Source organism: Myxozyma melibiosi (assembly GCF_037950935.1).
Source record: "Myxozyma melibiosi strain Phaff 52-87 chromosome Unknown BZA70scaffold_1, whole genome shotgun sequence".
Taxonomy (NCBI): Eukaryota; Fungi; Ascomycota; class Lipomycetes; order Lipomycetales; family Lipomycetaceae; genus Myxozyma; species Myxozyma melibiosi.
In genome coordinates, this window is record NW_027042915.1 from 3,055,157 (window position 1) to 3,080,769 (window position 25,613).

Here is a 25,613-nt window from a genome sequence, read left to right on the forward strand (position 1 = left end):
CCTCGTTTCTCTCTCTCCCAGTTTTAAAATTTTGTCCGTCAGCAGCGCTTTGCGTCAGTCGAGTATCCATCTTCTTTATATCCTTTCAGCTGATTTGTGTTAGAGATTATACTTATACAACATGTGAGTTAGCTGGTGGCAACGAGATTCAATGTTATTGCAGTCAAAATACTAATGTCATCCTCACAGGTCTCGAGTCCGCGGACCGTAAGTTCTTCCCGCGATTGCTACCCGCCACACATAACGGCTATCTTCACAACCACAACATGTTCATACTAACGTCTTGTTCCCCTTTTTCTTATAAAGTAACTCTGCTTTAACAGAATTCTTACGAGTACGTGCTTTTCCTGTCGTTATATTTATGTGCGTCGGCGATAGCAAGCAGCAGACAAGTCGACGGTGTCTGGCATCCCACGCGCGGTGGCAAACGTTGCTACGAACAACTCTGCTGATACCTGTATTTTTAGGAGCGAGGAATTGATGCGCTTGCGATCCGTCAGCGATACGAAGAGGCACAGCGCGAGCAAGGCGAAGGCGGTCAGAATGATGGTGCCGCTCAGGAGGGAATTACAGAGGAAGACGGGGTTGTGACTGTCAGTTCTGCGACGAGCAGTAGAAATAGTCGACGGCAGAGTTCTGAGCCCGCTGCGAGGGTTAGGAGTAGGGTCTCAAAGAAGAAGAAACGGGACGCGGAAGATGAGGACGACGAGTTAATCCTCGATCGGATTGCGCGGCCTAAGCCGGGGCAGATTGAGTTCTGCGCAGAGTGTAACAACAGATTTACTGTCACTGCTTATTCCAAGCCAGCGCGAGACGGCGGTGAAGGTCTGTTGTGTCATTCTTGTGGAAGTAAGTATGCGCAGGAAGAAAAGAAGCAAAAGAAGACGCAGATTTCGTCGCGCAAGAAGCGCAAGTCTGTCGCCGCGGCGTTGCTGGACAAGCAGGACGTGATGGTACCGAAGCTGCAGGATCTATGTATTAAGCTGATTGCAAGGTATATCGACGATGTCGATATGCTGGGTGACATTGGTGAGGTGAATATGGACAAGATTGCGCGTATTCTGTCGCGCAATCGGTCGCTGAAGGATAACACGGTCAGGCTGTTTTTGGTACCTTCCGTCAAGCAGCTGCGGTTTTGGGATTGCTCGAGTATGTCTATCACTCTGTTTTCTATTCATCTTCTGATCACTTTTTGGCTGATGGTAACTAATCATTTGCAGATCTGTGCTCTGATAGCTATAAACTTATTGCGTCATTCTGTCCCCAGCTCGAATCTCTTGTCCTCTCAATGTGCGGTCAAATGACAGACGAAGTCCTCGACTATTTCACCGAGAAGCTGGAACACCTCCACGCCATCGCCTTCAACGGTGCCTTTCTAATCCGAAACCCATGCTGGATCAATTTCTTCACCAAGCGTGGCTCGCAGCTGACCAGCGTCGCCATCTCAAACACACTCAGATTCGACCGTACCGCGCTCCAGGCTCTAGTCGACAACTGTGCCGATACTCTCGAGGAACTGAGTCTCTCGCGCGTGGGGAATATTTTCGCCGCCGACCTTCCGCTGCTGTTGAAGCTCACAAAACTTATCTCGCTTGAGATTAGTTATATGCGCGACGCTCTCACCGATGACGTCATCATTGATATTTTGAAACTTATCGGGCCGCAGCTGATCACTCTCAACCTGGACGACTGCGACACCTTGTCCGACAGGGTGTTGCTAGAAGGTATCCGGCCGTACTGCGGAAAACTGCAAAACCTGTCCCTCGGTCTCGGTGAGAACTTTACCAACGAAGCACTCGCGACTCTCTTCCGCGACTGGGAAATCAACAACGGTCTCATCAACGTCAGCCTGATGCGCTGCACAAAGGTCGGCGACGAAGGCGTGCAGGCGCTGATCGAGCACTCGGCCAAGACGCTCGTGATCCTGAACATCAACTCGGTGTACTCGCTCACGGACTCGACGTTCCATTTGCTTGCCACTTCAGAGTGCGAGTTTTTGTCGCAGCTCGATATCGGGTTTGTGCATTGTGTGGGAGATAAGGAAGTTGAGATGCTGAGCGAGCGGTGTCCTTCTCTGCAGCTTATTGAGGTGTGTTCTGAAATTCGTTCTTATTATTCAAGCAGAAGCTAATTTACGTGTGTAGGCGTATGGAAATATCCGCATCACAGAGGTCGCGAAAATGAAGCCAGGCGTGCGATTGATCGGCCGCCAGAGCGACACGATTTAATCACGACTCTATAGGAGGAGACATGACGACGTGGAGGTGTTTGTGTATAACGACGCGGGAGGTAATTTGGAAATTGGGGAACGGATAACGGGTGTAATTCTGGTTTTTGTGTAAGCTGTTGCTTATTTTATTAATGCTCCAGAAACAGAGAGTTTATTCAGTTTGTTTTATATGAATAGTGTATAATGATAATCTTCGTAAACAATAGCACCTTTCACACCCTTCTTTAAAACCGAAACATGAGCGCCCCAGCCTGAAAAGAAGCAGGCCTGTTATAACTCCGTCATAACTCCAGCAAAACATTAGCATCAAGATCCGAGAAACTACCAAACCCAACAATTAAACAAAAATGAAAAGTACTGATAGAACAAATAAGTGCTAAGAGATTATCTGCTCCCTGAGCTCGCTGTCCAACCAGCTATTCTCGATCCGTACACCCTCAGCACTAAGGCCCTCCGGCAGCAGCGGAAAATGATGCATAATGCTATTAGAAATCTGCAGCTTCCGAAGCCGTGTACACTTCCGTAGATCCATCTTCATTCGATCGTTCGCCGGCTCAGCCATGGACGCCGAGTGAGCGGACTCGGAGCTTTGCGAATCGGCAGGACTGGTGAGTGTCGTTTCGCTCTCTGATAGATCGGGATCGCTCGCGAATGAGATTGCTGGCTCGTGGATCGGCGTACTGGATTCGGGGGTGGCTCCATCAGATTTATAGAATTTAGAAAGCATGAAGCAAGATCTGCAGTGCAGGGACTCGAGAACCGGCATGGCCGCGACTAGCTTGTTGAAAGCGTCGAAAAAGACCATGACTTTTCGGCATTCGCCGTCACCGAGGAGATTGAACTCTCTGAGCTTTGGCAGGGTTCTGATCGATGAACGAGGCTGTCGGTCGACTATCCCGTTTCCTATGAAAAAACCCGCGCAGTCGTCGTAGTAGAACTCAAGTTTGATCAGGTTCGGGAACCGGATTTTCTGAGGTCCTGCATTCGTCAAAGGCTGCGATGACGGCGCACCAGCCGGCGGTGAATCGGAGGGCGAGAAATCTGGCTCATGCGACATGTACTCGAGAAGACTATCAGCGGTATTCAAGCTCACCGACAAGTCGGTCAGGTTATTCAGCATCAAGACGTCAGACGTCAGAAACCGCCTTGACCAGTCCGGCTGATGCCACGTGCAGGACTCAATGTCAGCACTAGCCGACAGCACTCGCAACTTCGATAGACTGCAGACCGTGTTCTGCGCAGACTCTTCATCGCGCTGCGCAGCTGGGTCTGGTAAAAGCTCTCGCCAAAACGAGAGCAACATCGATTTTCTGCGTTCGTGACCGCGAACCTTGAACGAACCGATTTTGGGAAGGATGATTGTATGCACGCATCCCCTTGATTTCTGGATTAGGCTCAGGAGCTTCTCCGATGGCCGATGAGGTTCCTTGGTAAGTAAGTGGTCGCTGAAATCAAGATAGCTGTAAGCGGACGCGCTGAAGTCGAGGTAGTGGGAAACCTGCTGATTCCATGTCTTTGAAACTCTACACAGCGTAGCGACGAACGGGTAAGGAATATATGTCAGGAGCTCTATGAAGAGCTCGGGAGGCATTCGGGTCGCCGGGTCAATGCGAATAGACCCATCTGTAGGCTCAGTTTCTCGTTCGCTGGGGAGTGAGTGGGCATTGAGTAGCAGAGTCTGTGGGTATGGCGCCGATGCTGACGGTAAGCTAATTGACGAGGTTGCAACTGATCGCCGGGAGTTCTCGTCGAGAGGTTTTAACTGCAATATGTCATGCTCAGGTTCTGTACGTATCGAATCGTGCGGAGGTATGGCGCTCATAGCCACCCGGTCTTTACTCTTCGTGGTGTATACGACGAGGGGACGGGGACCGAGTGGGAAGAGAGCGATCGCGATCCGTGGACGTACGCGCCGGGTTTGCGAGACAGCAATTTAATCGGGCTCAGCTGTTCGCTGGGAGTTTTCGGCATCGCTATGACTTCCAAATCGTAATCCCCTCCACACCGAATGAAAGATCTATCGTATCGAAATGAGAGACGTTTGGAGAAAATACTTTTGGATTACTAGGAATTGTATTGTGTCGTATAATATGGCGAGTCAGAGCAGTTTACTTGTGCACACAGCGCTTGCCAAAGATCGCACTCAACAAGTCGAATGCGCTCGTTTGACTGCAAACTGCCTCGTTCCCGATCGCCCACGAGCAAGATTTATGGATGTGAATACTCGCTGTTGATTAATTGAAAAGTTCTCGAATCGATAATTTCAATCTATGTCAGATAAGAGTTCAATGGTCGTTGCCGACGGCGGAGAGAAGAACGGTATCGCTCTCTTGCCGTTCTTGTTGTTCAACGGTATCAGAACATAAACTGTCTTTTACCCACATCATATTCGAGAGACCGGCAATAAAGCTATATTCATCAGCTCTTATTCATATCTATAGAAACCGAGGACAGTTTCTCGAATGTGCGGCTAAGAGCAAGAGTGCGGCGCTCACAGTGCGGCGCCGAGGGTGGGCGAGCAGGATAATGTTAGGACTGTAAAATTCGCTTTTTGTCGTGGACTGCAAGGTGCTCGACGAGCGTGATGGATGGGAAGTTGCAGGGTAGTGATGTTCAAACTCAGACAGAACGGCTTTACTTTAGTTGTACTAAGTGTCATTGTATCTTTGGGTACATGACTGACCTATGAGAAGGAAGCTGCAGTACCTGGCGAGAACCTGCCAGCGACATACGAGGCGTGGGCCTGTTCTTGACTCGCGTGTAGTTCACATCTGAACCACAAAAAGCCTTCGCTGTATTTACGTCATTACAGCAAGAAAAAGGTAAGAGGTTAAATTTCATTGAACTTTTAGGCCGGGGGCGGGCAGTCGTCATCAGCTGTTAAAAGTCAAAGAGGTAGGTTGGACAAGGCTCGTCGAAGATTGCTATAGTGTACAAGGCCTAGACTTGAGCGACGTGACCGAACAGCACTCTATCTTAGTAGTTACTGTGGTTATAATTATCAATGCCGGGATCTTAAAGCCGGACTTATCAAGAGTAGCGTAAAGATGAGGGGAAGTTGGAGGTTTGCTGTTGCGTGGTCTTTAGTCACAATGGAAAGATGTAGCTTACAAGAACCGGGAGTTTACGAGCAGATAACTAGCCAAAAACAGATAAAGAAGTAGTGGACAGCAAGCTGCGCATAAAAGCGTGACATAGCCGGCAACTCACGAGCCCTGTGAGTCCCCCACACCGATGACTACGCAGGGTGAATGCGAAACAAGCAAAAGGCGGGGCTCATGACGACGACACCCATCGGGACATCCGCCGACGGGCAGCAGATTACTGATTAACTAAGTGATAGACGTGATCATCGATTGCGAAAGTCTCGACGTCGGCTGTAATATATCGGGGATCAACAGCTCGTTTACGTCGCTGTTCGTATTCGTCTTTGGGAATACTCGCAAGTCTCGAGCAACGACGGTAAAAAAAAAGAATAGAGACGGCGTAGTTGAGAGAAGCGGCGAGCAAATATTAAGGACGTCTACGAACACGAAGAGGGTCCTAAAATGCTCAGTTTGCAAGCCGCGGGAGAATGGTCAAGACCGAGACAGTGCAGGGTAAGAGAAGACGGAGAACAGAGAACAGAGAGAAGAAGAGCGATAGCCAGCAAGACACAGACTCGAGATAATGAACAAAGAAGAGAATAGAAGCAAGGTGATAAAGAAAAGGTAAGCAGATATGTGCAGAGGTGGAATGGACACAGCGGATAGGTAAGCAAGAAGCAAAAGCAAACGGCAGCAAAAGGCTTTAGCGGTCAGCGAGTGTCTAATCAGATCCGAGCGATAGGCAAAGTCACAAATCACAGATCCGAATACGCGGCCAGAAACGAGGGCCGTGACACGCGCTAAGCCCGATGAGGGTAAGTTACGCCCAACTCAGGTCAGGGCAGGAACAGGTTTGCAGGCGTCCGAGAGCAGTATGCGCTTCCAGTGTCTGCGGTTATTTATGTGTGCATTATCTGCAGCAGCTGAAGAAGTAGAATATAGGATACTCTTCAGGCAGCCAGCAGAGCGAAGAGCGGATGCTCTCGCGGGGTGGTCACAAGAGGCGTTCTTAGTTGTGAGCACGCAACACGCCGCAGACGTAAGAAACAGAAACAGGTGGCGGAGAGAGGGGCTGTTCGCTCATCGAAGGCGCTCTAGACGTGGCGGAAGGGAGCTGTCGAGGGTGCTGAGGAAGAGTGTTCTCGGGAGGTTTTCGACGGCCACCACAGCAAATATGCAAAATGAACCACTCGGATTGTTATCAATAGCTGCTCAGAGCACTGCAGAATAATCACAAATCACGATAGAACTCTCCGCGGGGCAGGGCGGCCAAGGTTCGCAGTCGCGGACGGGATCTTGTTGCCTGGTCGAGACCGTCCATTAGAAATGCATCCGAGCTTGTAATCGCACGTGCGGCCCGATAGCTACGCGACTGCACTCAGCCCGTCCCTGGTTGTCTGCCACCGCTCGACCTCTTCTTCTCCTCCTTCCCTTCCCTTCCCTTCTCCTCTCCTCTCCACCCCTCTTCATCCCTAGTCCATCGTCTAACCTCGTGCACTATGGCTGAACCTCTCGTCGGGCGCCCCTTCTCCCGGGTCTTCGTGCCCACCTACAACGCCATCATCGGCTTCTTCTTCCTCGCCGCTACCGCTTCCTACTTCTACAAGCTTCACTTTGCGAAGCGTCCCGTCGGCGAGAAGACTCCTCTTCTCTCTGGCCAGTCCATCGCTCCGGCTAAGGGCGTCAAGCTTCTCTACCGCAAAGTCCGCTCCGTCCTCCTCTATCAGCCTTCTGGACGCTACCTCGAGTCCAATGGAACCATGTTTGTCGTAGCTGCCTTCCTTGGCCTCAACTGCTTCTACACCTTCTACCGTAAGTATCCTGATAACATACTTCTTGCCACCGCTATCACTCGACGAATTTCTTTTTCGTCTCCATGTCAAATCACGGACATGAAAAAAATTGCATCTGATCTGCTTCGATATTTCTTATCCATGAGTTATATCGTTATCAGATTTGATATCTGATATCCTCTGGCATCTATGAATCATCTACACGTACTAACTACCTTACTCCAGCCTCGACTGCCACCCGCGCCGAGTTCTACACCGCCTCGGTCTTCGGCAACCGTCTCGGACTCGTCTCTGTTGTCAACATCCCCATCATGTTCTTGCTCGGCTCCAAGACTGGTCTTCTTGTCCAGTGGACCGGCTGGTCCCATGAGGGATACAACATTCTCCACCGTCACGCTGGACGTGTTGTCTGTGTCACCGCCATCGGCCACATCATCGCCAACTCGCTCAACGGACGCACTCTCCAAGAGCAGGTCACCCGCTCGTCCCGCATCGGTGTCGGCGGTGGTCTTCCCGGTCTTGCTTTCTTGATCATCCTCGTCACCTCGTTCGCCCCTGCCCGTAACAAAGCGTATGAGATCTTCCTCTACGCCCACGTTTGGTTCTTGGTCGCCGGTATCGTTCTCTTGTATTTCCACTACGCTCGCTGCCGTCCTTACTGCATTGCTGCCTCCGTCATCTGGCTCTGGGACAGATTCAACCGCTACAAGAACGCTCAGCACGTCCGTGGCACTGCTACCGTCTTGTCCGGCAACACCGTCAAGATCCAGCTCGATGTCAAGTCGAGCTTCCGTGACATCCACTGGCAGACCGGCCAGTACGTCTACATCTCGGTCCACAAGCTTGCTCCCTTCCAGGCGCATCCCTTCACGATCGCTTCGCCTCCCTCGGCCAACACTCTTGACCTGATCATCCGTGCCCGCAGCGGTTTCTCCAAGACCCTCTTCCTCGCCGACGAGCAGGAGCACAAGGTTACCTTCCACGGACCCTACGGTTCTCCCCCCAAGTTCGATGGCATCTCCAAGGTCGTCCTTCTTGCCGGTGGTGCCGGTGTCGCCTACTCGTACCCTGAGGCCGTCGAGCTTGCCCGCACCATGCCCAACCTCGAGATTGACTTCTTCTGGGTCATTCCCCAGCGTGACTTTGTCTCGTGGGTTGACATGGACCCCAAGCACGGTGTCGACTTCAAGGTCTGGGTCACCAGCGAGCAGGGCCGCCCCAACATTGACCAGTACGTCAAGGACTCGATCGCTGCCGCCAACGGTGCTCCCTGCGCCGTCGCCGTCTGCGGTCCCTCTCCCCTCGTCCGCTCCTCGCGTAACTCTTGCGCGTCGCTTCTGTGGAACGGCGTCGACGTCGAGTTCTACTCTGAGAACTTTGGCTGGTAAACGGTTTAGTAACATTGTTTATGCATTGTTATTAGATTGTATGTGATTGCACAGTTAATTTTTCTTCACTATTCTCATTTTTCCATTCTTCTTTTGGTATTTTTATGATGTGGATGGTCTTTTCTTTATTTTTATGATGCTAGTAAGTTGGAAGTTTTGATAGAGGCGCTTCGAGCTTACTACATTTTGGATACAGGGGTTATTTTTTTTCTTTTTGGGAAGGTGTTAAAATACATTAAACGTATGATTATTTTCCTACATTGCTAAGAACGGCGGCGGTCGAATGTGACGGTATCAGCGCTGCTCAAGCGTAGTAGTAAGTAAACAGATGACATAGCCGCAAGCTGTCGCTATCGGCAGGTATGATATGATATGATACGATATGACATGGCATTGATCAGCGAGCGCCTGCGGAGGGGGGATAAGGAAGCGCAGGAAATCTAGACCATGCATCGAACGGTTGGCGACCCTGAACGCTGGTCTCCGCGCCACGACGAATGGTAGCGCCGACCGAGAATGCAGTTTGTTGCGTCAGCAATCACGCGCTGCGCATGATGTTATTGGTGATTATGATTGTCTATTCAGGCACTGTCCGTTCTGACCTATCGTGATTTCCACGCGGTGGTGCGGTGGTGAAGAGGTTGAGAGGACTCTCGCCACGGGCAGGCAGAGCGAGTGCTCATTGGCCGCCGTCGGGCCTGCGCTAGTAGATAGCCCACAAACAAGTGTTATTTTATTCTGTTTGCTATTCTTTGCCAATGATGTGCCCTTGTGGGTCTATCGCGACGATCCCTCAAGCAGAGAGCTCTTGAGAATGACTCTGGCAAGAAGCTGGTTGGTGCACGTCGGCCTTGAAGCGGAGGCAGAGGATAGCGAGCGGCCGTGCTTTGCGGACTCTTCTGCCGTCTGCTTCCATGCTTTCCGCGCCCGATATATAGCTTCACATCAGCATACCCATCGGACTTTGCTCTACATCAACAAAACAAGCCGACTGATAAGAATTTATCATGTTTGATATTTTGGGCGAAAGTCGTCGTGTTGAGTGATGTATGGTATGATCGCGGTTTGCCCCGCCCCGCTTACGAGCAGTGCGGATCTTATCAGATTGATCTGGAATTTCCACCACCGCCTGCTCGTGATTGCCAGGTATTGTGCTGCCCAACGCTCTGTCTTTTCAAAGAATAAATCCCCAGACATCTGAGATAGAAATGACATTCATTTGAACAAAAAAGGGCTCTTCATAACCAAAAACGCTGATCTGATAAACAACAGCTTCTTTGAAAATTTGCTCGTTTGCAAATTCTATTTTCTTAATCTGATCCACCGGGACGAGCGCTTTCTATAAATGGCCTGCTTGGATATGAACACTAACTACAGTTCGTGATCGAACTGCGTGATCTCGTATCGAGTCACATGTGACTCGGACATTTGTGAGCTTCGTGATCGGAATCGCACTCGGGTCGCCAGCAAACAGATAATCTGATTACGCCCTATTCCATCTATCCAGTGTATCGCGACATCTGAATTCGTGCCATATCCAGCATGGCAGACGTTTCTTCGCAGGGCTCTTTCGATGATCTCCGCGCGGATGTGCAATATGCGAGGGCTCACGGATTGGCTGTCGACCACACTAGCAACGAACTACTAGACGCGTTATTGCTAGATATGTTGCAGCTCGCTGTCCCGCCTCTGCCGACAGCGATTTTGCTCGCAGATGAGAGCGGTTTTGACATTCACAATACCGAAAAGCATATCCGTTTGATTAAAGGTGTGGGTGAAACCGTGAAGTCGTTTCTTCGAGAGTTTGACAATAGCGCGCCGGTCGATGATCTTGCGCTTGATGGTCAGCCAGATCGTATCAGCCTTTCAACAAATAGGCACACCAATGCCCGCCGATTCAAAGTCGATCAATTGAACGAGACACTGTTTAGGCGAGACGACATTCCGCCAAAATTGTACCTGGAAAGGGTTTCCCCATTCGCGTATATGGGTTACATGAACCTGAGCTCTGCAACTTACGAAGAAACTGAAAATCCGATTCTCGATATTTCCAACAAGACAAACTCTCTAGCCGCTGCTGTTGTCGCCGAAAAACTACAGATAGAGTCTAAAGATATTGCCTACCTATCGCGCTTGATCTCGAGTGACGAACCGGAACCTGCATTCTTGCCGTCTATGCACTCGCGAATGTCATCTCCTCTCACATCTGCCCCCCGTTTCGACCCTCTTTCGCACGACTTTGATCCGACTGCATACCTCCCGCCCGCCGAAGAGTCATTTTCAACGCGCTCTGAGATTTCGTTTTCAGAGGATTTGGGCACGCCGCTTACTCTCCCTCATGATTCTACGCCATCCAGCACGCGCAAGATCATCTCCGGTTCGCAATACTTTTCCAGTCCTTTGCTACATTCCCATAAGACTGCAGGACGCGCGCCCGGCTTTCCTGCTGATCTTGCTACAGCTAGCGAAGATTTTGACTATCTCTCACAGTCTCAACCAACGGCGTTCGCTTTAGCAATATCAGATGGACGAGACAAACGACTCGTTTCCCAGCTAGCAGAGCATGCCAGCAAGGCAAACAGTACCCTTGAGAGTGAGCATTTGATTGAGAACGAGTCGCAGCTTCGTATCCCAATTCCTGTTGTCAAGGCGTTAGAGACTGCAGACGCACGAAGGCATAGAATTGCAAACAGCTCGTCCATAATGAAAGATGCTGCTGCGAGTCTGGAAGACTGGAAGAGAGGCGTGATCTCATCCCAAGCGGGCGCAGACTCGGAGTTCACAATTAGATGGAAGCCGTTCATAGGAAATCCCTCCGTACTATTTTCCGAATGTCGCGGAGATAGCGAGACTCTTGAGTCTGCCGAGGATAGTCGGTCACCTCTTGACTGGTTTTCAGCAACGAGTGCTGAAAGTGTGCCCGATATCAAATACTCCAGAAGTCGTGTTCACGACTGGGACTTGAGCGATGATTATCCGGGCCTAGCGGCGCTGGATCTTGAGGCAAAGGATCAATCGATCTCAATACCAAGACAACACAACGAAGCGGAGTCTCTTGACGAATTGATAGCTTCCCGGGCTACAAAGCAACAACTACGACAATCCACCGAAGCAAACGATACTCAAACAACCAGCACACTCTTCAAAGCACTCCCAGTATGCCCTTTCGACCTCTACTCTCTGAAAGCAGATAACGCTGCTGCTGAAAAACATCGCAATCAAGAAGCCTCTGCACCTCTTCTCAAAGAAGTTAATAGACATGAACAAGTTCATCAGTCGGATGTGGCACGAATACATACTGAATCGCTGTCGAAATTCAGCAAAGTCACTTTCACGCCTGAAGTAGCTATTATATTTAACACTTCATTTCTGACACTCAACCGTCAACTATGCAAGGATATACGTGCCGTCACAGAAGGTCTGAGAATCATCGAGCGCGACTATGGCACTGAGCAACCTGACGTGATGTTATCATCGACCTGTGCGATCTGTTTTTTCACTTTCCCAATGATTCTACAGCGAGAAACCGACGGCACCAGAAGTGCGGTAGCCCATGCTAGACAGATAGCTTTGAAGGTCGAGAATCTCTACGTTATTGCCCAGTTCCCGCTTCTGAGCGTGCTGCTGAAAAGCAAAAATGATTGGGATGCAATCTCGGAGTTTGTCGCCAGTCTCGCTGGGATCCGCGTGTTCTTTGTCAAGCATGAAGAAGACGACTACAGCGATCTCGACGGGTTGAAGTTGTTTACTAACATGATCAAGAAATTCAGCGCGGCGGGAAACGGTCTGGCTGAGGAAGATTCTACGGTTTGGAGTCCCGAGCAGAGCTTCGGCTAGAAACAAGAGATAGACCTTATCATAGAGAGTTTGGAACTGAGCTTAAGCTGACTTTTTTTCTTCAATAGTGGGAAAGATTTTTGCGCTATGCTGGAATAAACGCTTACGCTGCTCAAGAGATTCTCAAACAGGTGCCGCTACCTGACTTTATCAACTACGGAGAAATCGAGCGGAGGAACAGATTTGCTCCTTTGGTTGGGGAGAAAATCCTTGTATGGCATCGTGTCGTTCAGTGCTGTTGCAAGTGTTGTTGACCATAGTTATCTGCAGGAGGAATTTTCGAGGATCGTGGATGCGCCGTTCAACAACCAGGAATAGGACTACGCGCGACTGACTACTGTCACAGTTCATTCTTCTATTATCTGAACCACAATATCACTGTTCTTGCTAAAATCCATAAATTCAATAAACGCCTGATAAATGTGCCGAGGAGATAGTGAAATATACATAATCAAAAATAGAAAAGATGCCCTCATTTTGAGAAATTCATGCTATACCCGCCCTTCCCGTCCGGCTGCATCTTAAACATATCAGTCGAAAGACCAAACGGCTTCAAGATCCCATTCCCGAGCTCCTTCAGCTTGCCAATCATCTCCGCCGTCTCCGCCTTTTGCGCTTCGGCAATCTTGGGCTCCAACCTCGCCATCGCCAGTTGATTTTCCCGCGCCGGTTTGAGTTCCTGCGCGTGTTTGAGGTCGTCCATAGCGATCTGGAGCGACGACCAGGTTCCAATCTTCTCGTTCGCCATTGCGCGACGAAGCAGCGGTTTCATGTAATCAGGATCCAGCTTCAAGGACTCATTGCACGCGTCCACGCATTTTTTCCACTTCTCCTGCTTTGCGTAGCATGCTGATATATTGCTATGAAGAACTGAACGCGGCTTGGCGAGGTAGACCGGACACACTTCCAGCGCTGCATTGTATTTCAAAATGGCTTCTTCGTACGCTTGATCGCCAAATAAACTGTTTCCTAAAGTCTTGAGTGCGTCGGACTCGGCTAGTAACGAGGCTTCTTCTTCTGGTGAGAATTTCTCCTCAGTGGCACCGTCGCTGGACTCTCCTCCTTGAACCACTGCTGGTTTCGAATCATCATTTGTTTGAACAGCCGAGACCTCGTCAGACGCTTGAGTTTCAGTCGCGTTTGTGAACTCCTCAGTCTCTGAGTCGTCATTGTCTGAACTTTTCCTGTCGTCATCGGAGTCTGATACGGGCGTGATTTTAGAGGATGACGGCGGATTCCGGGGAGTTTGATCCGCTCGTTTCTGAGCTGCGCGTTGTTAGCTTGATGGAATAGGTTGAGTGATTCAATTATAGGCCGGACTCACCTTCTCTTGCAAAGGTTGCAAGTTCTTCTAATATCGCCATCGTTATGGGTAGCAATATACAGAAGAGTTGATTAGATAACTAGATACTAAAGCACTTTGTATGAGAAGCAGAGTACAACGGTTGGTAGGGTACGGGCACGCAGCTCTCCAACAAGATGAGCACAGAACTACAAAGCACACAAAACTTGATAGTTAATCTTTCTTCCTCTTCTCTGTCCACTACCACCGATCAAGAGTCAAACACCCCATCGACGCGTAGATCTGCGAAGACTCCCTCCCGAACTCTTCACAGCTCCTAACATCCCTGCGTGTTTTTTTCGTTTCCGACCTTCTACTCAATCAATCCCTTCCACCCAACATCCCAGCACAACATGGCCGAAGACAACGTCAACGTGAAGCCTGAGGACGGATCTGCGGCCTCGGGCGAGAACGAGCACCTGAACATCAAGGTCACCGACAACAACAACGAGGTCTTCTTCCGAATCCGCAAGACCACGGGCCTCAAGAAGCTCATGGACACGTTCTGCGAGCGCCAGGGAAAGAGCCGTTTGGCGGTGCGGTTCTTGTTTGATGGCGAACGCGTCAATGATGCTGATACTCCTCAGACTGTAAGTTGGTCTTGGTTTTTTTTTTTGGGGGGGAGAGATGTTTGGTGACTGTACAAAGACAGTACGCGAGTGACCCACATTTGTGGCCTAAGTACTCGCGAACTGGAGATGGACTGAGCATCAACACTCATCATCTGCCGAATAATCTTACAACAGGGGCACCCGCTAACACATCTTAATTACTAATAGCTTGGAATGCAAGACGGAGACATTCTCGAGGTTGTTCAGGAGCAGGTACGTTTCGATTCCATCTCTTACATATCAACACGCATGAGGCTAACATCCGCAACAGACTGGTGGTGCTTATTAGAACGACGATGATGACGATTATGTAATACAAGATAAAGACAAAAGAGATGTGCAATTTCTATATACTACGTTTGCCGTATTCGTGTCGTGAACTGGAAAAAGAAGAGGAATTACCGCACATATATGCAGAGAGTAGGAAGCGTCGGTCGATCAAAGGCGGGAAAATGGGATATCAAGAGCTGGTGTTTAGTTTTTTCTTTGATTGATCGGGCAGTCGATTCGCGTCTCGAAAATGTCTTTTTTTGCCGTTCTTGATCTTATCTTTTGTATTTTTATTTCGAAAAAATATTGCTGAGCTTATAAGTACAAAACATCGTAATGCGGGGGACTGCCTCACGAGACGACGTCGCGATCGAAGTTTTCTCGAAGTCCACAGAATCCTTATTCCTGCTAGACTGTAAATGCTTAGAACTGTTATGAGTTCTATTTGCCTAAACCCTGATGCAATCAAAACTCCTTTGATCTCTCAAGTCTCTCGATAGAATCGCAGATGATTCCTACACCCCACTTGATAGTCTCATCCGTCTTTTCCTGCCCTGACTTTTTCGACACCTTTTTCGTCTCAATCTTTGCCTTCAGAAAATACTCAATACCCTTCATCAGCACCGTATTATCCTTGATCTTCACCACAAGCTGCACCAGCGCTTTCTCACCCGCAAGTCTATCCTTCTGCCGCGCAGTCCGGACTTTGATATGACTTACCAGCGCGGGGAAAAAGATCTGCAAGAACTCATTCATCTCGTCGCTGCTGGTCAAGAAATTGACGTTCTTGAAAATTTCAAGACCCATCCGTCCTTCGCCGACCAGAACGGCGAAGAACTTTGAAAAGTTCTTGGATTTCCGCCGGCGCGTCTTTTCATCAACTTCGCCGCGTCCAACAAATCGCAAATCTGTATCCTCGTCGTCTGAGTCGTTATCATCATCCTCCTCGTCCATGTCACCATCAAGTTCCTTGAAGTAATCCCATAGACTGAACTGGAACGTCTTTTTCACAGAATGCTGCTTGCACAGCTCAGCCGACACATAAGCGTAGAACGGGTTAAAGTCCTTCTCGTTCCCGCAGCAGTGCAACACCACGCGCGGAATCTCCCGCTCCTGCACCCGCTTGAGTTTCAAACTCATCAACCGCTCATTCGCGTCAACGTAGTCCTCGCTTCCCATGATCGCCACGAAGATCGCCCGTCGGATATCAGTGTTCATTCGCTGCTGTCTCGCGAGTGCCAGCCAGTCCGGCTCCGCAGTATCCAGAATATCCTTCACCGCACTAATATCGACATCATTATCGTCCATATCCACATCCCGAACCCGCACACCAGCCGTTCCATCTCCGGACCACGCCGCGCCAACCAACCACCATTTCCCGCGGGTTTCCACGTTCCGGATATCGTCGAGCGTCACGCGGAGGGCTTCGGCGCTGCCGGGGATGTTGCCGAGAAACTTGCGCATGCGCGTGATTGACTCGCTTGCGATTTTTGAGGTGTTTGTCAGACGGTTGTTTTTCCACGAGGTCACGGTCTCGATGAGGAATTTGGTGCGTGAGCTGTAAGACACGAGGTATTAGTATTACTGCGTATCAGATGGATTGCCCGAGAAAAGAGTACTCACTTCAGGTTCTCTGGTGGGATTTTCTTGACTGCTCCCTGGAGTAGACTGATGATCTCTTTCAAAGCTGCTGGATCGTCGTGGCGTAGCTGCGAGCCCGCGTCTAAGATTCGTGTACCATGTCAGTAGAGAACTCACCATATGCTAAATATAAAATAAATCACATACTTGTAATTAACTTCAAAAGAAGCTCGGTGTTCAGCTCGGTGATATCACTGAGGAAGACCCGAATAAAATCGTAGATTAAGCTGCATCCCACCACCTGGAAAGTGTACAGCTGACTGAGCATGACCATCAAATTAGAGCACTCCTTTCCCTTATCCGGGTCGCTCAAATGGCTATCAAACGTCTCGACCAGCGTCTGTATAAAGTAGGCTCCAAAATCAGTGCCGACATGCTTGTATAGCGCCGCGACAAGCGCACCGTACACAATCACAAAGTTGTCGTGGAGAATCGACTTTTGCGCGGTCATTTCGAGTAAGATCGAGGTCACAGTCGACGTCACGCTCTGTCGCGCGTTGTGCATGTATAGCTGTTGAAACTCTCCAGCAATAGAAGCAATATTTGCCTCCGACAGCCTGTTGAGCAGACCGTGGCACTGCCGCCTTAGCGCTCGTGCTTCGTCGGATTGACCTGAGGCTTCCTCCATTTTCTTCCGAAGCGAAGGGGGGATATATTTTCCCCCATTGCTCGCAGTCGCCGCAACAGGCGGCAGGTACGGATTTTCGCGTTTCTTGACTTCAGGTTGCACGGCTGCAGACTCGGCCTCTGAATCTTGAGCTTCATCGGCTTCGTCTGCCTCGGCTTCGCTGTCATCTTCTTCTAGATCATCCTCGTCGTTGCTATCCTCGTCTTCTTCCTCCTCACTGTCACTGTCAAGATCAACCTCAATCTCTTCATCACTATCTCCGTCTTCAGCAGAAGCCTCTTCGTCGACCTCGCTATCTTCGTCCTCGCTACTCTCCACCGCCCGCTTCGACGCACGTTTCGATTTCTTCTTCGATCCCGAGCCAAACATGTCGTCCAAAAACCCCAAGTCCAAACCCTCAGTTATACCTAATTTCAAAAAAAGAAAGTCAGCAACCACGAGTATTTCACCCAGTTGATCTGATAAACGTACTGTCAAGTCCATCGTCTTCAGGCATCCGAGGAAGTTTCCCCGACTTTGCCTTCAACTTCCGCGAATAATAAAGAATATCGTCTTCATCGCGCTTCAGCAACGGGTCGTAATCAGCAGCAGCAGCGGAGGAATCAGAGCTCTTGCTGCTTCCGACTTTCCGCCGTTTCGCGCTCTTCTTGCCATTAGCAACCGCGGACGCTGCTGATGGCGGGCGCGGAGGAGGTCGAGGTTTACTCCTCTGTGAAGGAAGCTTGTGGCTCCTATTGAACTGGCGAGGCATCTGTTCTCAATCAAAATATCTCAAGTATCTACTATACTCGTTTGTAGAATAGAGACAGCGGCGGAGGAGCACCAGAAACTAGAATCAACCAGAGGAAATGCAGGTTGGGAAGTAAGAAAAAATATTGAAAAACACCCAACTTGGCTTTCCTCATCATCGACCGCCGCACCAGATTCAAGCCCCTGCACAAAAGCGTAGCCGTCTTGTTTTTATGCCATAAAAATAGACACCAAATATGCGTTTTCAGTTTTCATCCTCCGTCGTGAGCTCGACTGGATACCGTCTTTTGTTGCTCGAAATCGCGACGGATTGACGCACATATACACAATGGCATCCAAATCAAGGCTGGACAATGAACAGGTGAGATCGAGGATATTGATATTTTGTGTTTAGCTCACCATCTGGAGTTTGAATGCTAACAAACGATACAGTTTCTCACGCAACTGAGCGCGCTGTTCAAGAAGCAGGCGGAGTCTGGTACTGTGTTTCTGCAGCAAAAGAGGTGTACGTCCGAATCCTAGGTCTAGTATCATTTTAGGTGCACAGATTGCTTATTCCTGTATCCTATAGTAACACCATTCGACCCGGTTGAGAACAAACACAACCCCAGCCCAACCGATCTTTCAGACATCACGACTCCCTCAAAACACAGCTTGATATTCCGAGCGACCGACGGTGCAGCAGATAAGAGCAAAAAGACAAAGATAACTACGGTAGTGGACGCAGATAAGCTGGACGAGTTTTGGAAGAAGTATAGCGAGGTTGTGAAGAGCGGCATCACGGGGTTGAAGAAGAAGGATAAGAAGAAAACGAAGGGAAAGAAGAAGAAGGGGGTTACCAAATAGTTCATTTCTTGTTAGATACGATATATATAAAGCTAGATCTCAAGAATCGGCGCTGTGCTGAACTTTGATGGAGATACAATCATGAAATACTGTACATTTACCACGACCTAAAATTTACACCTAATATACACTAGTCCCCTTCTAACATCCTGCTCGAAGATCCAGTAATCATCACTCTTCTTCGTCTCCAAAAGAGAGCTGAACCGTGCTCTTGCTTTTTGCGGATTTCTTCTTCTTAATCCGCTTTGGCTCCGCGTCTTTCGTAGATTCCTCGTTCTTACCACCGGCGTCCTGCTTCCGCTCCGCAGATGGCTCTTCTTCGTCATCATCAGCTTGCTTGATTCTGGTCACCAGCTTCCGTTTCCTACTTCCAAACTCGGACACGTTTGCCGTTTGTTTTTTCGAGCTTGACGTTTGATCTGGTGGTTTCATCGCGTTTTGATCTTGTTTGGCTTCTCGCGCTGCTCTCTCTTCTCTAAAATGTAACCAGTCAGTTCAGTAAAACGAAATCACGAGAAGAAATGGATCGACTAGGGTGTATGCTATCTTACTTTATCTGCGCGAGCGTCTTCCCATTCTTGACCTCCTCCATCTCCTCTTTCGTAATCGTCTCTCCCTCAAAGACGTATTCGGGAATCGTAGTCTCGTCATCACTGTCGACATCTCGTCCACCACCCTGTAGATCTCCAGGTTTCTGAAGTTTCGTATCCACCGATGGTTCGGAGGGCAGTTCACCCCGTAGAATCTGTAGGAATTTAGGCGTCCGTCGCTCTAAAGGTAGGTAAAGACAAAGGTTAATAATTGCGAGTCGAAAGGAAACAAGACATCTGTACGGGAGACGCGAACCAAAAGATAGACTTGTTTTCTTTGACATTATTGAGGCGTTATAGAGACCCGACCATCAAACGGACTGACTACTCTGAGGAGTTGCTGGAATTGCTTGCAGCTATGTGAATATTTACTCTGGAGTGATGGATATCTGATTTGGTTGGAACGCGACGGCGATGCTCTTACCCTGAACACGAATTTCCCAATCGAGCGATTCCATTCTCAACAGTGCACGCGTCTGCAATTCTAAAGCGGTCTAAATTTAATCTTTGATGAATTTCTTGCAACTGTATATACACCCAAATTCACATTCTCATGGACCAGCAGCGCAATCAAGAGCTGCAGCTACAAGTCAACGCCTGCTTCAGCCGCGGAACGTCGCCAATAAACTTCATCTCCGCCTCGTATTTATCTTTATCCTCCTCTTCCGACGTCCAACTATCTTCAAATGGATGCAGCGCAAGATACAGCACGTGCTCCAAAAACTTCGCATCGCCATGTCGTTGGATCCTGTTAATAGCCTCGTCCATGATCCACGTTCGTAGGATAAAGTTCGGGTTCACTTTATCCATTCGTGATTTCCGGTCGCTGTCGTTCACGTTCCCTTCCTCAACCAGGCGAGATTTGTACTCGTTGAATAACCAATCGTGTATAATCTTTGCTGAGTCGTCAATATGGGGAACTGAATACCCGCGGTCGTGAGTCAGGAAAATCTTCTTTATATCCTCTTCAGTAGTCAAACTGCTTTCATCTTCGCCGTCGCCAGGAAACAATCTGACACGGCCCAATTTCCGGAAGAAGTGATTAAAATCAAGCTGCTGCTCCTTCAGCAAAAGAAGAACAGAGTCAACAATACCATCTGCCGAGTCATCTTTCTTCACAGACGTTAGACCTAATCTCTTTACAAACGCTTTTGAGTGCGCCGCTTCCAACGTCTCTTTGTAGTATTCGCCAACACCCTCGATGATCTTTTCTGCCCTCTCAACAAACGCGTCAAGTTTATCCTCGGGTATACCAGACTCAATAAACTGCTCAGAATTCACAAACTCCTCGCTCTCGGCCGCAAACAGTTCTGCCAGATCTTCGCCAAGTCGGACAAGATTCCACCACATGATTGTGGGGGTATTCCGGTATGAGTATCGCAAGCGGTGGTCATCCTGTCGTTCAGAATTAGCGTTCACAATTCTTGAAACCCCAAACAAATATTCTTACATGGTTTGGAGTGTACATTGGATTGTAAGTCTAGTCGTGGCGTTAGTATACAGTTACTTTTCCCGACCGAAATCAAAGCCAAACCCATTAACCTACATCCATAAAGGCAAACGGCCCGAAGTCAAGACTCAGTCCAAAAATCGAGATGTTGTCAGTGTTCAAAACTCCGCTATATGCTTCCAGTCAGTATCTGATCTTTTTCTCCTGCAGAAAAATGAGTACACACTTCATGAATCCGTAAGTCTGCCAAAGAGCGGTGGTCTCAGCAGTTCTTCGAGCTACCTCCTTATAGAATATATGATACCTCGAAAGGCCTTCATACGCCTTTGGATCGCTCGCCTTGATCTTGTCAAGCCCACCGTATACCTCGTCAATCGAGTAATCTGCAAGCGCTTTCAAAAGCTTGCGGTTGCCTCGGCGTCGGTGAATATCAAAATTCCCAAATCGGATCCAGGTGGGCGCCATTCGCGCCACAATAGCTCGCTGCTCAATGGTCTCACGACGAACGCCTTCGTTGGGAAATAAGGTCAAAGAGAGGGCTCGAGTGGTAGGAATCGACAGAGCATTCAGAGCTTCTGAAACCAGGAATTCGCGAACGCTCGATCGCAAGACAGCCATTCCATCCGCAAAGCGCGAGAACGGAGTTCTGCCTGCACCCTTCAGCTGTACTTCGTATCGGACCCCCGTGGCAGGGTTCGTAGCTTCAAAAATACTGATTGCTCTTCCGTCACCCAGCTGGCCGGCCCATTCCCCAAATTGATAGCCTCCGTAAACCTGTGCCCACGGGAAATGTTCCTCGTATATCTTATTGCCGATAACAACTTCCTTGAACTCGTCCGTGTCCTTCTCCTCAAGTTTGAGTCCAAGATCTCGCATAGCTGCCTCGCTAACAGCTAGCAGCTTAGCCTTTTCAATGTTGTGCGTCCCCGGCTTCACGTATGTAAATGCAGCGTCAGTGACGGCACGAGGAAGAAAGACGCCGGGATCTTTTGCGTCCATGGCTGCTTCTGGAGTGGGCACCTGCGGGTCAGCAGGAAGCTTTTCTGTAAAGACATGAGACTTGGGAAGTTCAGCAAGCGTGACGCCGCTGTATGATTTCGTTGCCGAAGATGCCATCCTTTTGCTGATGGTTGAGAGATTTCGATTCTGCGCGCGAGCTGGAGAGAGTATCTTGAATGATCGCTGCTTATACACAAAAGAGGTGATGATCCTGTCGCAGTTGGCCAGGCGCATTTAACCAGTACAGCCAAGAACTGTTAACCTTACTTTCACTCCCTTGACTGCTTTACTAACAGCCTTCTTCGTCTCTGAATGCCGTTCGTCCGAGTAGAAAGCGATCGCTGATATCTCGTCGAGCTATTGTGTCATATTACAAATATGAACCCCTGCCCTATTCTCCAACCCGAACCCGATGCGCGTCTCCCTCTGATACTCACCACCACAGTTTAGAGCAGGAGAACGAAGACTGTTCACTGCATTAGAATCAGCATCTGCGTTCAATCAATCGTCATCAGATATGGCGGGTCCAACTCCAATTCCTGCGCCAACAAGCTACTCTTTAGCTCGCGATACGTCGGAAACATACTTTCGAAGTCTCCACCTTAAAAGTTTTCAAGAAACAAGCCGTGCCTCCTCAAGTGCAATTGTCCGGCGCGTGTCATGGAATGCTCTCGGCAGTCTGATCGCGGCGAGTGGAACTACAACCCCAAACGGGGTCCATGTGATTAGGATATGGAACCCAGACAAGCCTGATGTGAAGTACTCCACCGAGCTGCGGGGCCACACGCAGGCTGCTGATTCCATTGCTTGGGACCCGACCTTGGCGGATCGTCTTGTCTCTTGCTCTGCCGGAGATGGTACCGTTAGACTCTGGGATGTACGGTTACGAGAGACTCTGAAAATTCTGAAGTTGACGGCGAATGCGGCCGGAGCATCTGGGGCGGGGAATGCGGGGAATCAGACAGCATCATCATTGAAGGATGGGGCGGCTGTCGAAGGCGCCACGAATCTACCACAGCTTTGCCCACTACTTGTGCGTTTCACACCGGATGGAAGATGGGTACTGATCAGCGGAACACAAGGGCGAGGAATCTACATTGTTGATGCAAAGACTTTTGCTCCGAGCGAGAACGGATCTAATGGAGTTCTCGAGGTCAGCAACGACAGCGACGTGACGTGCGCAACAGTATCAAACTCATGCTCAGTCCTGGCAGTCGGACTATCCTCAGGAGCAGTCAAATTCTACTCTTTTGACACGCAAACTGGACACGCTGATCCAGAGCCAGTATGGACAATGAACGCGCACCGCACCGGAATCACATGTATGGAGTTTGATCAACGAGGGCAGTTTCTTGCCCTGGGATCGAATGACTCGTTGGTGAGTATATGGGATACACAGGAGCTGGCGTGCATACGCACAATTGGGAAGTCCGCATTTCCCGTGAAATCGATCTCGTTTTCTTTCGATGGTGCGTATCTTGCAGTGTCACTGGAAGCAGCGGATCCGGTCCAGATTGTAAGTCAACTAATGTCACGTTTATGTTTATCACGCAATTGATGCACACCGCTTACCGAATCACGTCTCTAGATACACGTAGAAAGTGGGGAAATCGTCCACTCAATTGGCAGAACGTCGGCGTTCTCGGTACCATCACTGGACTGGCACCCCCTGAGATACTGGCTGGCGTTCGGTGGGGATCCTACGGGCCTGAAGATCTTGGGTAATCTAGAAAAGTATGGTGGGTCGCGAGGAGGAAGATAATGTGGTTGATTGTATTGTATTTAGGACGAGGTGGGAAGCTGCTGTTTCTCGTTCAGGAAAAATAGAGCTGGCGTTACTTTGTTGGAATTTTACGTTTGGATGTCGCACCAGAATTGTAGCCTAAAATTGATTACTGCAAACATACTCCAATGATCCCATCTATTATATCAAATTGTTCAATATTCACCAACCAAACTGCTTTTAATGATGAATCTCAATTATGACCATCAGCGTGCAATTGACCCGCTGCGGAGTGGCCTGTCCCACAGGTCAGGCCGCCAGCGAAAGGTCAGGCACCCAAAATCGCTTCCGGGTCGGGGCTCAACTACGCGGCGATAACGGACAAACGCCACGAAAGGCTCAACAATCCCTCCTAAAAACCCCAAACACCGACGGTCAAAGTGCACGCTCGCGAGCCGGGTTTTGGTGAGGAATAGCAAGAACTTTAGTTTGTTCGGGGAGTTTTAAAGATGCCGCTTGTTCGCCCAACCCGCTTCCTTCGTCGTTGCCAACTCTCCACCGTTCCCCGACTCGACTCTTCCCTGCTCAATTGCTTGCCGTCTCATTCTGCCAAGTCAATTGTAATCCTCCCTTGCATAGCTTCTCAAGTCCCTGGCATATTCCCCACCCGATCGATGACTACACTACCCAACCTCCCCGTCCTCAGCGCGATTGCCTCGCATGCGCCGACCAAGACCGCAATCATCCACAACAGCTCCAAGAAAAGCTTTGCGTACGGCTCGTTGCTGAAGGACATTGCCCGCTGGAGATCGGTTCTCTCCAAGATCACCAGCTCGGCGGGCACGGGCAAGCGTATCGCTATTATGGGCGAGAACAGCTACGAGTTCGTCTCCTGCCTGCTCGCGGCTGTGTCGCTGCCGGAGACGATCGCGGTTCCCCTATGTCCTTCACACACTGCGCCCGAGATTACTTACCAATTGAACGATGCCGACTGCTGCGCTGTTGTCGCGACTGCGCGCTTTAAGGAGAAGTTGACGCCTCTGGTTGGCGAGCGTGAGTTTGTCATTGTCGAGGATGTCGTGCTGCCGGCGTCGGAAGAGGTTACAGTCGAAGAGGATACGACCGGTATCGTCAACACGAGCGGAATTATCCTCTACACTTCTGGAACCTCAGGCAACCCCAAGGGCGTGGTCATTCCCAATGCTACTCTCACTGCACAGTCGTTATCGTTGATCAAGGCTTGGGAAATCAAGGAGACCGACACACTCTTGCATACTCTTCCTCTCCACCATATCCACGGCATCCTAAACGCCCTGTTGGTCCCCTTGTTTGTGGGCGCGACTGTGCTTTTCCAATTCCCGTTTGCCGCCGGTCCAGTTCTTAGCCTGCTCGCGCACGAGAACGAGTCCGATCCCATCATTACCATCTACACTGCCGTTCCCACAGTCTACTCTCGTCTTTCTACTCTATTCCGAACATTCTCGCCCGAGAAGCAAGCCGAAGTCAGTGCGGCAGTTTCCAAGAACTTGAAGCTCGCAATGTGCGGATCGGCGGCTCTTCCTGATCCGCTGAGAGAGGGATGGGCTGAGCTGTCTGGCGGTCATCCCCAGCTTCTTGAGAGATATGGTATGACTGAAGTCGGAATGGCTCTCAGTCAACCTTTGAAGGAGGAAGAGCGCTCCAGCGGTAGCGTCGGCAAGCCCCTTCCCGGCGTTTATGCAAGACTGGTCGACAAGGACACCTTGGAAGTTCTTTACGAGTCGGTCGGATGGGAGTCTGAGAAATGGTACGCTCCCAAGCCTACCTCGGCCGATGACCAGCTGTTAGGCGAAATCGAGCTGTCCGGACCTACCATCTTCAGAGAGTACTGGCGGAAGGAGAAGGCCACTGAGGAGTCCTTTGTGACTGACGCTAGCGGACGGAAATGGTTCCGAACCGGCGACATTGCCGGTGTCGATAACGCCGGCCGATGGTGGATCAAGGGCCGCGAGTCCATGGATATCATCAAGTCTGGCGGCGAGAAGATCTCCGCTCTCGAGATCGAGCGCGAGATTCTGTCGCTCGAGGGAATCCTGGAGTGCGCGGTCGTCGGACTGCCGAGCTTGGAGTGGGGACAATCTGTGGCTACTGTGATTGTCATGGCGGCTGGCCACCCACCTATCGAGTTTGCTGACTTGAAGGCACAGCTTAAGCTCCGTCTCACAGGATACAAGCTGCCGAAGGAGTTGAAGATCATCGAGTCTATCCCAAGAAATCAGATGGGCAAAGGTATTTATGGCACTGTTGATATTATTTTTGGTTTTGACAGTCTACTAACGTACGCTCTTACGAATGCAGTGAACAAGAAGACTTTGGTTAAGCAAGTCTGGCCCGAAAAGTTTGAGTAAAGGTATTATAACAGAAACAAAGTCATCTGCAACACCTCTTAC

At 49.7% G+C, this 25,613-nt stretch overlaps 12 protein-coding genes across 12 annotated transcripts; 7 read left to right on the forward strand and 5 right to left on the reverse strand.

Annotated features, from left to right (window-relative positions):
- On the forward strand, window positions 1-2,391 carry BZA70DRAFT_273272 (uncharacterized protein). The gene is made up of 6 exons (XM_064911808.1): window positions 1-123; window positions 190-207; window positions 307-334; window positions 468-1,149; window positions 1,221-2,089; window positions 2,145-2,391. Coding segments are annotated over exons 1-6 (1,683 nt in total). The 5' UTR covers window positions 1-121; the 3' UTR covers window positions 2,229-2,391.
- Window positions 2,369-4,468, reverse strand: BZA70DRAFT_42167 (uncharacterized protein). The gene has a single exon (XM_064915108.1). It carries the CDS (start codon window positions 4,050-4,052, stop codon window positions 2,607-2,609), a length of 1,446 nt encoding a protein of 481 aa, XP_064771296.1. The 5' UTR covers window positions 4,053-4,468; the 3' UTR covers window positions 2,369-2,606.
- Window positions 4,469-6,815: 2,347 nt separating this feature from the next.
- BZA70DRAFT_265560 (FAD-binding domain-containing protein) lies at window positions 6,816-8,497 on the forward strand (the record flags this gene model as incomplete). The annotated part of the gene is made up of 2 exons (XM_064910971.1): window positions 6,816-7,128; window positions 7,335-8,497. The coding sequence occupies 2 exons, from the start codon at window positions 6,816-6,818 to the stop codon at window positions 8,495-8,497; spliced, it is 1,476 nt and encodes a 491-aa protein (XP_064771297.1).
- Window positions 8,498-10,039: 1,542 nt separating this feature from the next.
- On the forward strand, window positions 10,040-12,334 carry BZA70DRAFT_265561 (uncharacterized protein; the record flags this gene model as incomplete). The annotated part of the gene is made up of 1 exon (XM_064910972.1): window positions 10,040-12,334. The coding sequence occupies one exon, from the start codon at window positions 10,040-10,042 to the stop codon at window positions 12,332-12,334; it is 2,295 nt and encodes a 764-aa protein (XP_064771298.1).
- Window positions 12,335-12,570: 236 nt separating this feature from the next.
- On the reverse strand, window positions 12,571-13,813 carry BZA70DRAFT_42022 (uncharacterized protein). Its single transcript, XM_064915107.1, has 2 exons — window positions 13,659-13,813; window positions 12,571-13,600 (listed from the first exon to the last, which is right to left on the reverse strand). The coding sequence occupies exons 1-2, from the start codon at window positions 13,696-13,698 to the stop codon at window positions 12,807-12,809; spliced, it is 834 nt and encodes a 277-aa protein (XP_064771299.1). The 5' UTR covers window positions 13,699-13,813; the 3' UTR covers window positions 12,571-12,806.
- A 1-nt stretch (window position 13,814) lies between these two features.
- Window positions 13,815-14,799, forward strand: BZA70DRAFT_41920 (ubiquitin-related domain-containing protein). The gene is made up of 3 exons (XM_064915105.1): window positions 13,815-14,266; window positions 14,456-14,500; window positions 14,559-14,799. The coding sequence occupies exons 1-3, from the start codon at window positions 14,030-14,032 to the stop codon at window positions 14,574-14,576; spliced, it is 300 nt and encodes a 99-aa protein (XP_064771300.1). The 5' UTR covers window positions 13,815-14,029; the 3' UTR covers window positions 14,577-14,799.
- An 88-nt stretch (window positions 14,800-14,887) lies between these two features.
- BZA70DRAFT_273287 (uncharacterized protein) lies at window positions 14,888-17,682 on the reverse strand. The gene is made up of 4 exons (XM_064911809.1): window positions 17,298-17,682; window positions 16,346-17,233; window positions 16,181-16,280; window positions 14,888-16,115 (listed from the first exon to the last, which is right to left on the reverse strand). The coding sequence occupies exons 1-4, from the start codon at window positions 17,575-17,577 to the stop codon at window positions 15,023-15,025; spliced, it is 2,361 nt and encodes a 786-aa protein (XP_064771301.1). The 5' UTR covers window positions 17,578-17,682; the 3' UTR covers window positions 14,888-15,022.
- A 222-nt stretch (window positions 17,683-17,904) lies between these two features.
- BZA70DRAFT_265564 (signal recognition particle, SRP14 subunit) lies at window positions 17,905-18,422 on the forward strand (the record flags this gene model as incomplete). The annotated part of the gene is made up of 3 exons (XM_064910973.1): window positions 17,905-17,937; window positions 18,009-18,081; window positions 18,148-18,422. The coding sequence occupies 3 exons, from the start codon at window positions 17,905-17,907 to the stop codon at window positions 18,420-18,422; spliced, it is 381 nt and encodes a 126-aa protein (XP_064771302.1).
- Window positions 18,423-18,510: 88 nt separating this feature from the next.
- Window positions 18,511-19,438, reverse strand: BZA70DRAFT_42354 (uncharacterized protein). Its single transcript, XM_064915109.1, has 3 exons — window positions 19,269-19,438; window positions 18,974-19,193; window positions 18,511-18,897 (listed from the first exon to the last, which is right to left on the reverse strand). The coding sequence occupies exons 1-3, from the start codon at window positions 19,294-19,296 to the stop codon at window positions 18,594-18,596; spliced, it is 552 nt and encodes a 183-aa protein (XP_064771303.1). The 5' UTR covers window positions 19,297-19,438; the 3' UTR covers window positions 18,511-18,593.
- A 45-nt stretch (window positions 19,439-19,483) lies between these two features.
- Window positions 19,484-21,796, reverse strand: BZA70DRAFT_273291 (YdiU domain protein). The gene is made up of 4 exons (XM_064911811.1): window positions 20,689-21,796; window positions 20,559-20,631; window positions 20,463-20,492; window positions 19,484-20,407 (listed from the first exon to the last, which is right to left on the reverse strand). The coding sequence occupies exons 1-4, from the start codon at window positions 21,693-21,695 to the stop codon at window positions 19,583-19,585; spliced, it is 1,935 nt and encodes a 644-aa protein (XP_064771304.1). The 5' UTR covers window positions 21,696-21,796; the 3' UTR covers window positions 19,484-19,582.
- Window positions 21,797-21,809: 13 nt separating this feature from the next.
- BZA70DRAFT_42390 (WD40-repeat-containing domain protein) lies at window positions 21,810-23,458 on the forward strand. The gene is made up of 2 exons (XM_064915110.1): window positions 21,810-22,977; window positions 23,050-23,458. The coding sequence occupies exons 1-2, from the start codon at window positions 21,979-21,981 to the stop codon at window positions 23,221-23,223; spliced, it is 1,173 nt and encodes a 390-aa protein (XP_064771305.1). The 5' UTR covers window positions 21,810-21,978; the 3' UTR covers window positions 23,224-23,458.
- Window positions 23,459-23,858: 400 nt separating this feature from the next.
- On the forward strand, window positions 23,859-25,571 carry BZA70DRAFT_287587 (uncharacterized protein; the record flags this gene model as incomplete). Its single annotated transcript, XM_064913965.1, has 2 exons — window positions 23,859-25,452; window positions 25,522-25,571. 2 exons carry the CDS (start codon window positions 23,859-23,861, stop codon window positions 25,569-25,571), a joined length of 1,644 nt encoding a protein of 547 aa, XP_064771306.1.
- Window positions 25,572-25,613: the final 42 nt, after the last annotated feature.

Coding starts and splice junctions, on each gene's coding strand:
- BZA70DRAFT_273272 (XM_064911808.1), top strand. Junction 335..467: donor CTTTAACAGAATTCTTACGA/GTACGTGCTTTT, acceptor CTGTATTTTTAG/GAGCGAGGAATTGATGCGCT. Junction 1,150..1,220: donor GCGGTTTTGGGATTGCTCGA/GTATGTCTATCA, acceptor AATCATTTGCAG/ATCTGTGCTCTGATAGCTAT.
- BZA70DRAFT_42167 (XM_064915108.1), bottom strand. CDS start 4,052: ATGAGCGCCATACCTCCGCACGATTCGATACGTACAGAACCTGAGCAT.
- BZA70DRAFT_42022 (XM_064915107.1), bottom strand. CDS start 13,698: ATGGCGATATTAGAAGAACTTGCAACCTTTGCAAGAGAAG. Junction 13,601..13,658: donor TGCAACCTTTGCAAGAGAAG/GTGAGTCCGGCC, acceptor AACAACGCGCAG/CTCAGAAACGAGCGGATCAA.
- BZA70DRAFT_41920 (XM_064915105.1), top strand. CDS start 14,030: ATGGCCGAAGACAACGTCAACGTGAAGCCTGAGGACGGATCTGCGGCC. Junction 14,267..14,455: donor ATGCTGATACTCCTCAGACT/GTAAGTTGGTCT, acceptor AATTACTAATAG/CTTGGAATGCAAGACGGAGA.
- BZA70DRAFT_273287 (XM_064911809.1), bottom strand. CDS start 17,577: ATGCCTCGCCAGTTCAATAGGAGCCACAAGCTTCCTTCACAGAGGAGT. Junction 17,234..17,297: donor TGAAGACGATGGACTTGACA/GTACGTTTATCA, acceptor TTTTGAAATTAG/GTATAACTGAGGGTTTGGAC. Junction 16,281..16,345: donor TCTTTTGAAGTTAATTACAA/GTATGTGATTTA, acceptor CACGAATCTTAG/ACGCGGGCTCGCAGCTACGC.
- BZA70DRAFT_42354 (XM_064915109.1), bottom strand. CDS start 19,296: ATGTCAAAGAAAACAAGTCTATCTTTTG. Junction 19,194..19,268: donor GAAAACAAGTCTATCTTTTG/GTTCGCGTCTCC, acceptor ACCTACCTTTAG/AGCGACGGACGCCTAAATTC. Junction 18,898..18,973: donor AAGACGCTCGCGCAGATAAA/GTAAGATAGCAT, acceptor GTTACATTTTAG/AGAAGAGAGAGCAGCGCGAG.
- BZA70DRAFT_273291 (XM_064911811.1), bottom strand. CDS start 21,695: ATGCGCCTGGCCAACTGCGACAGGATCATCACCTCTTTTGTGTATAAG. Junction 20,632..20,688: donor CAGACTTACGGATTCATGAA/GTGTGTACTCAT, acceptor GGAAGCATATAG/CGGAGTTTTGAACACTGACA. Junction 20,408..20,462: donor CAATGTACACTCCAAACCAT/GTAAGAATATTT, acceptor TCTGAACGACAG/GATGACCACCGCTTGCGATA.
- BZA70DRAFT_42390 (XM_064915110.1), top strand. CDS start 21,979: ATGGCGGGTCCAACTCCAATTCCTGCGCCAACAAGCTACTCTTTAGCT. Junction 22,978..23,049: donor CAGCGGATCCGGTCCAGATT/GTAAGTCAACTA, acceptor TCACGTCTCTAG/ATACACGTAGAAAGTGGGGA.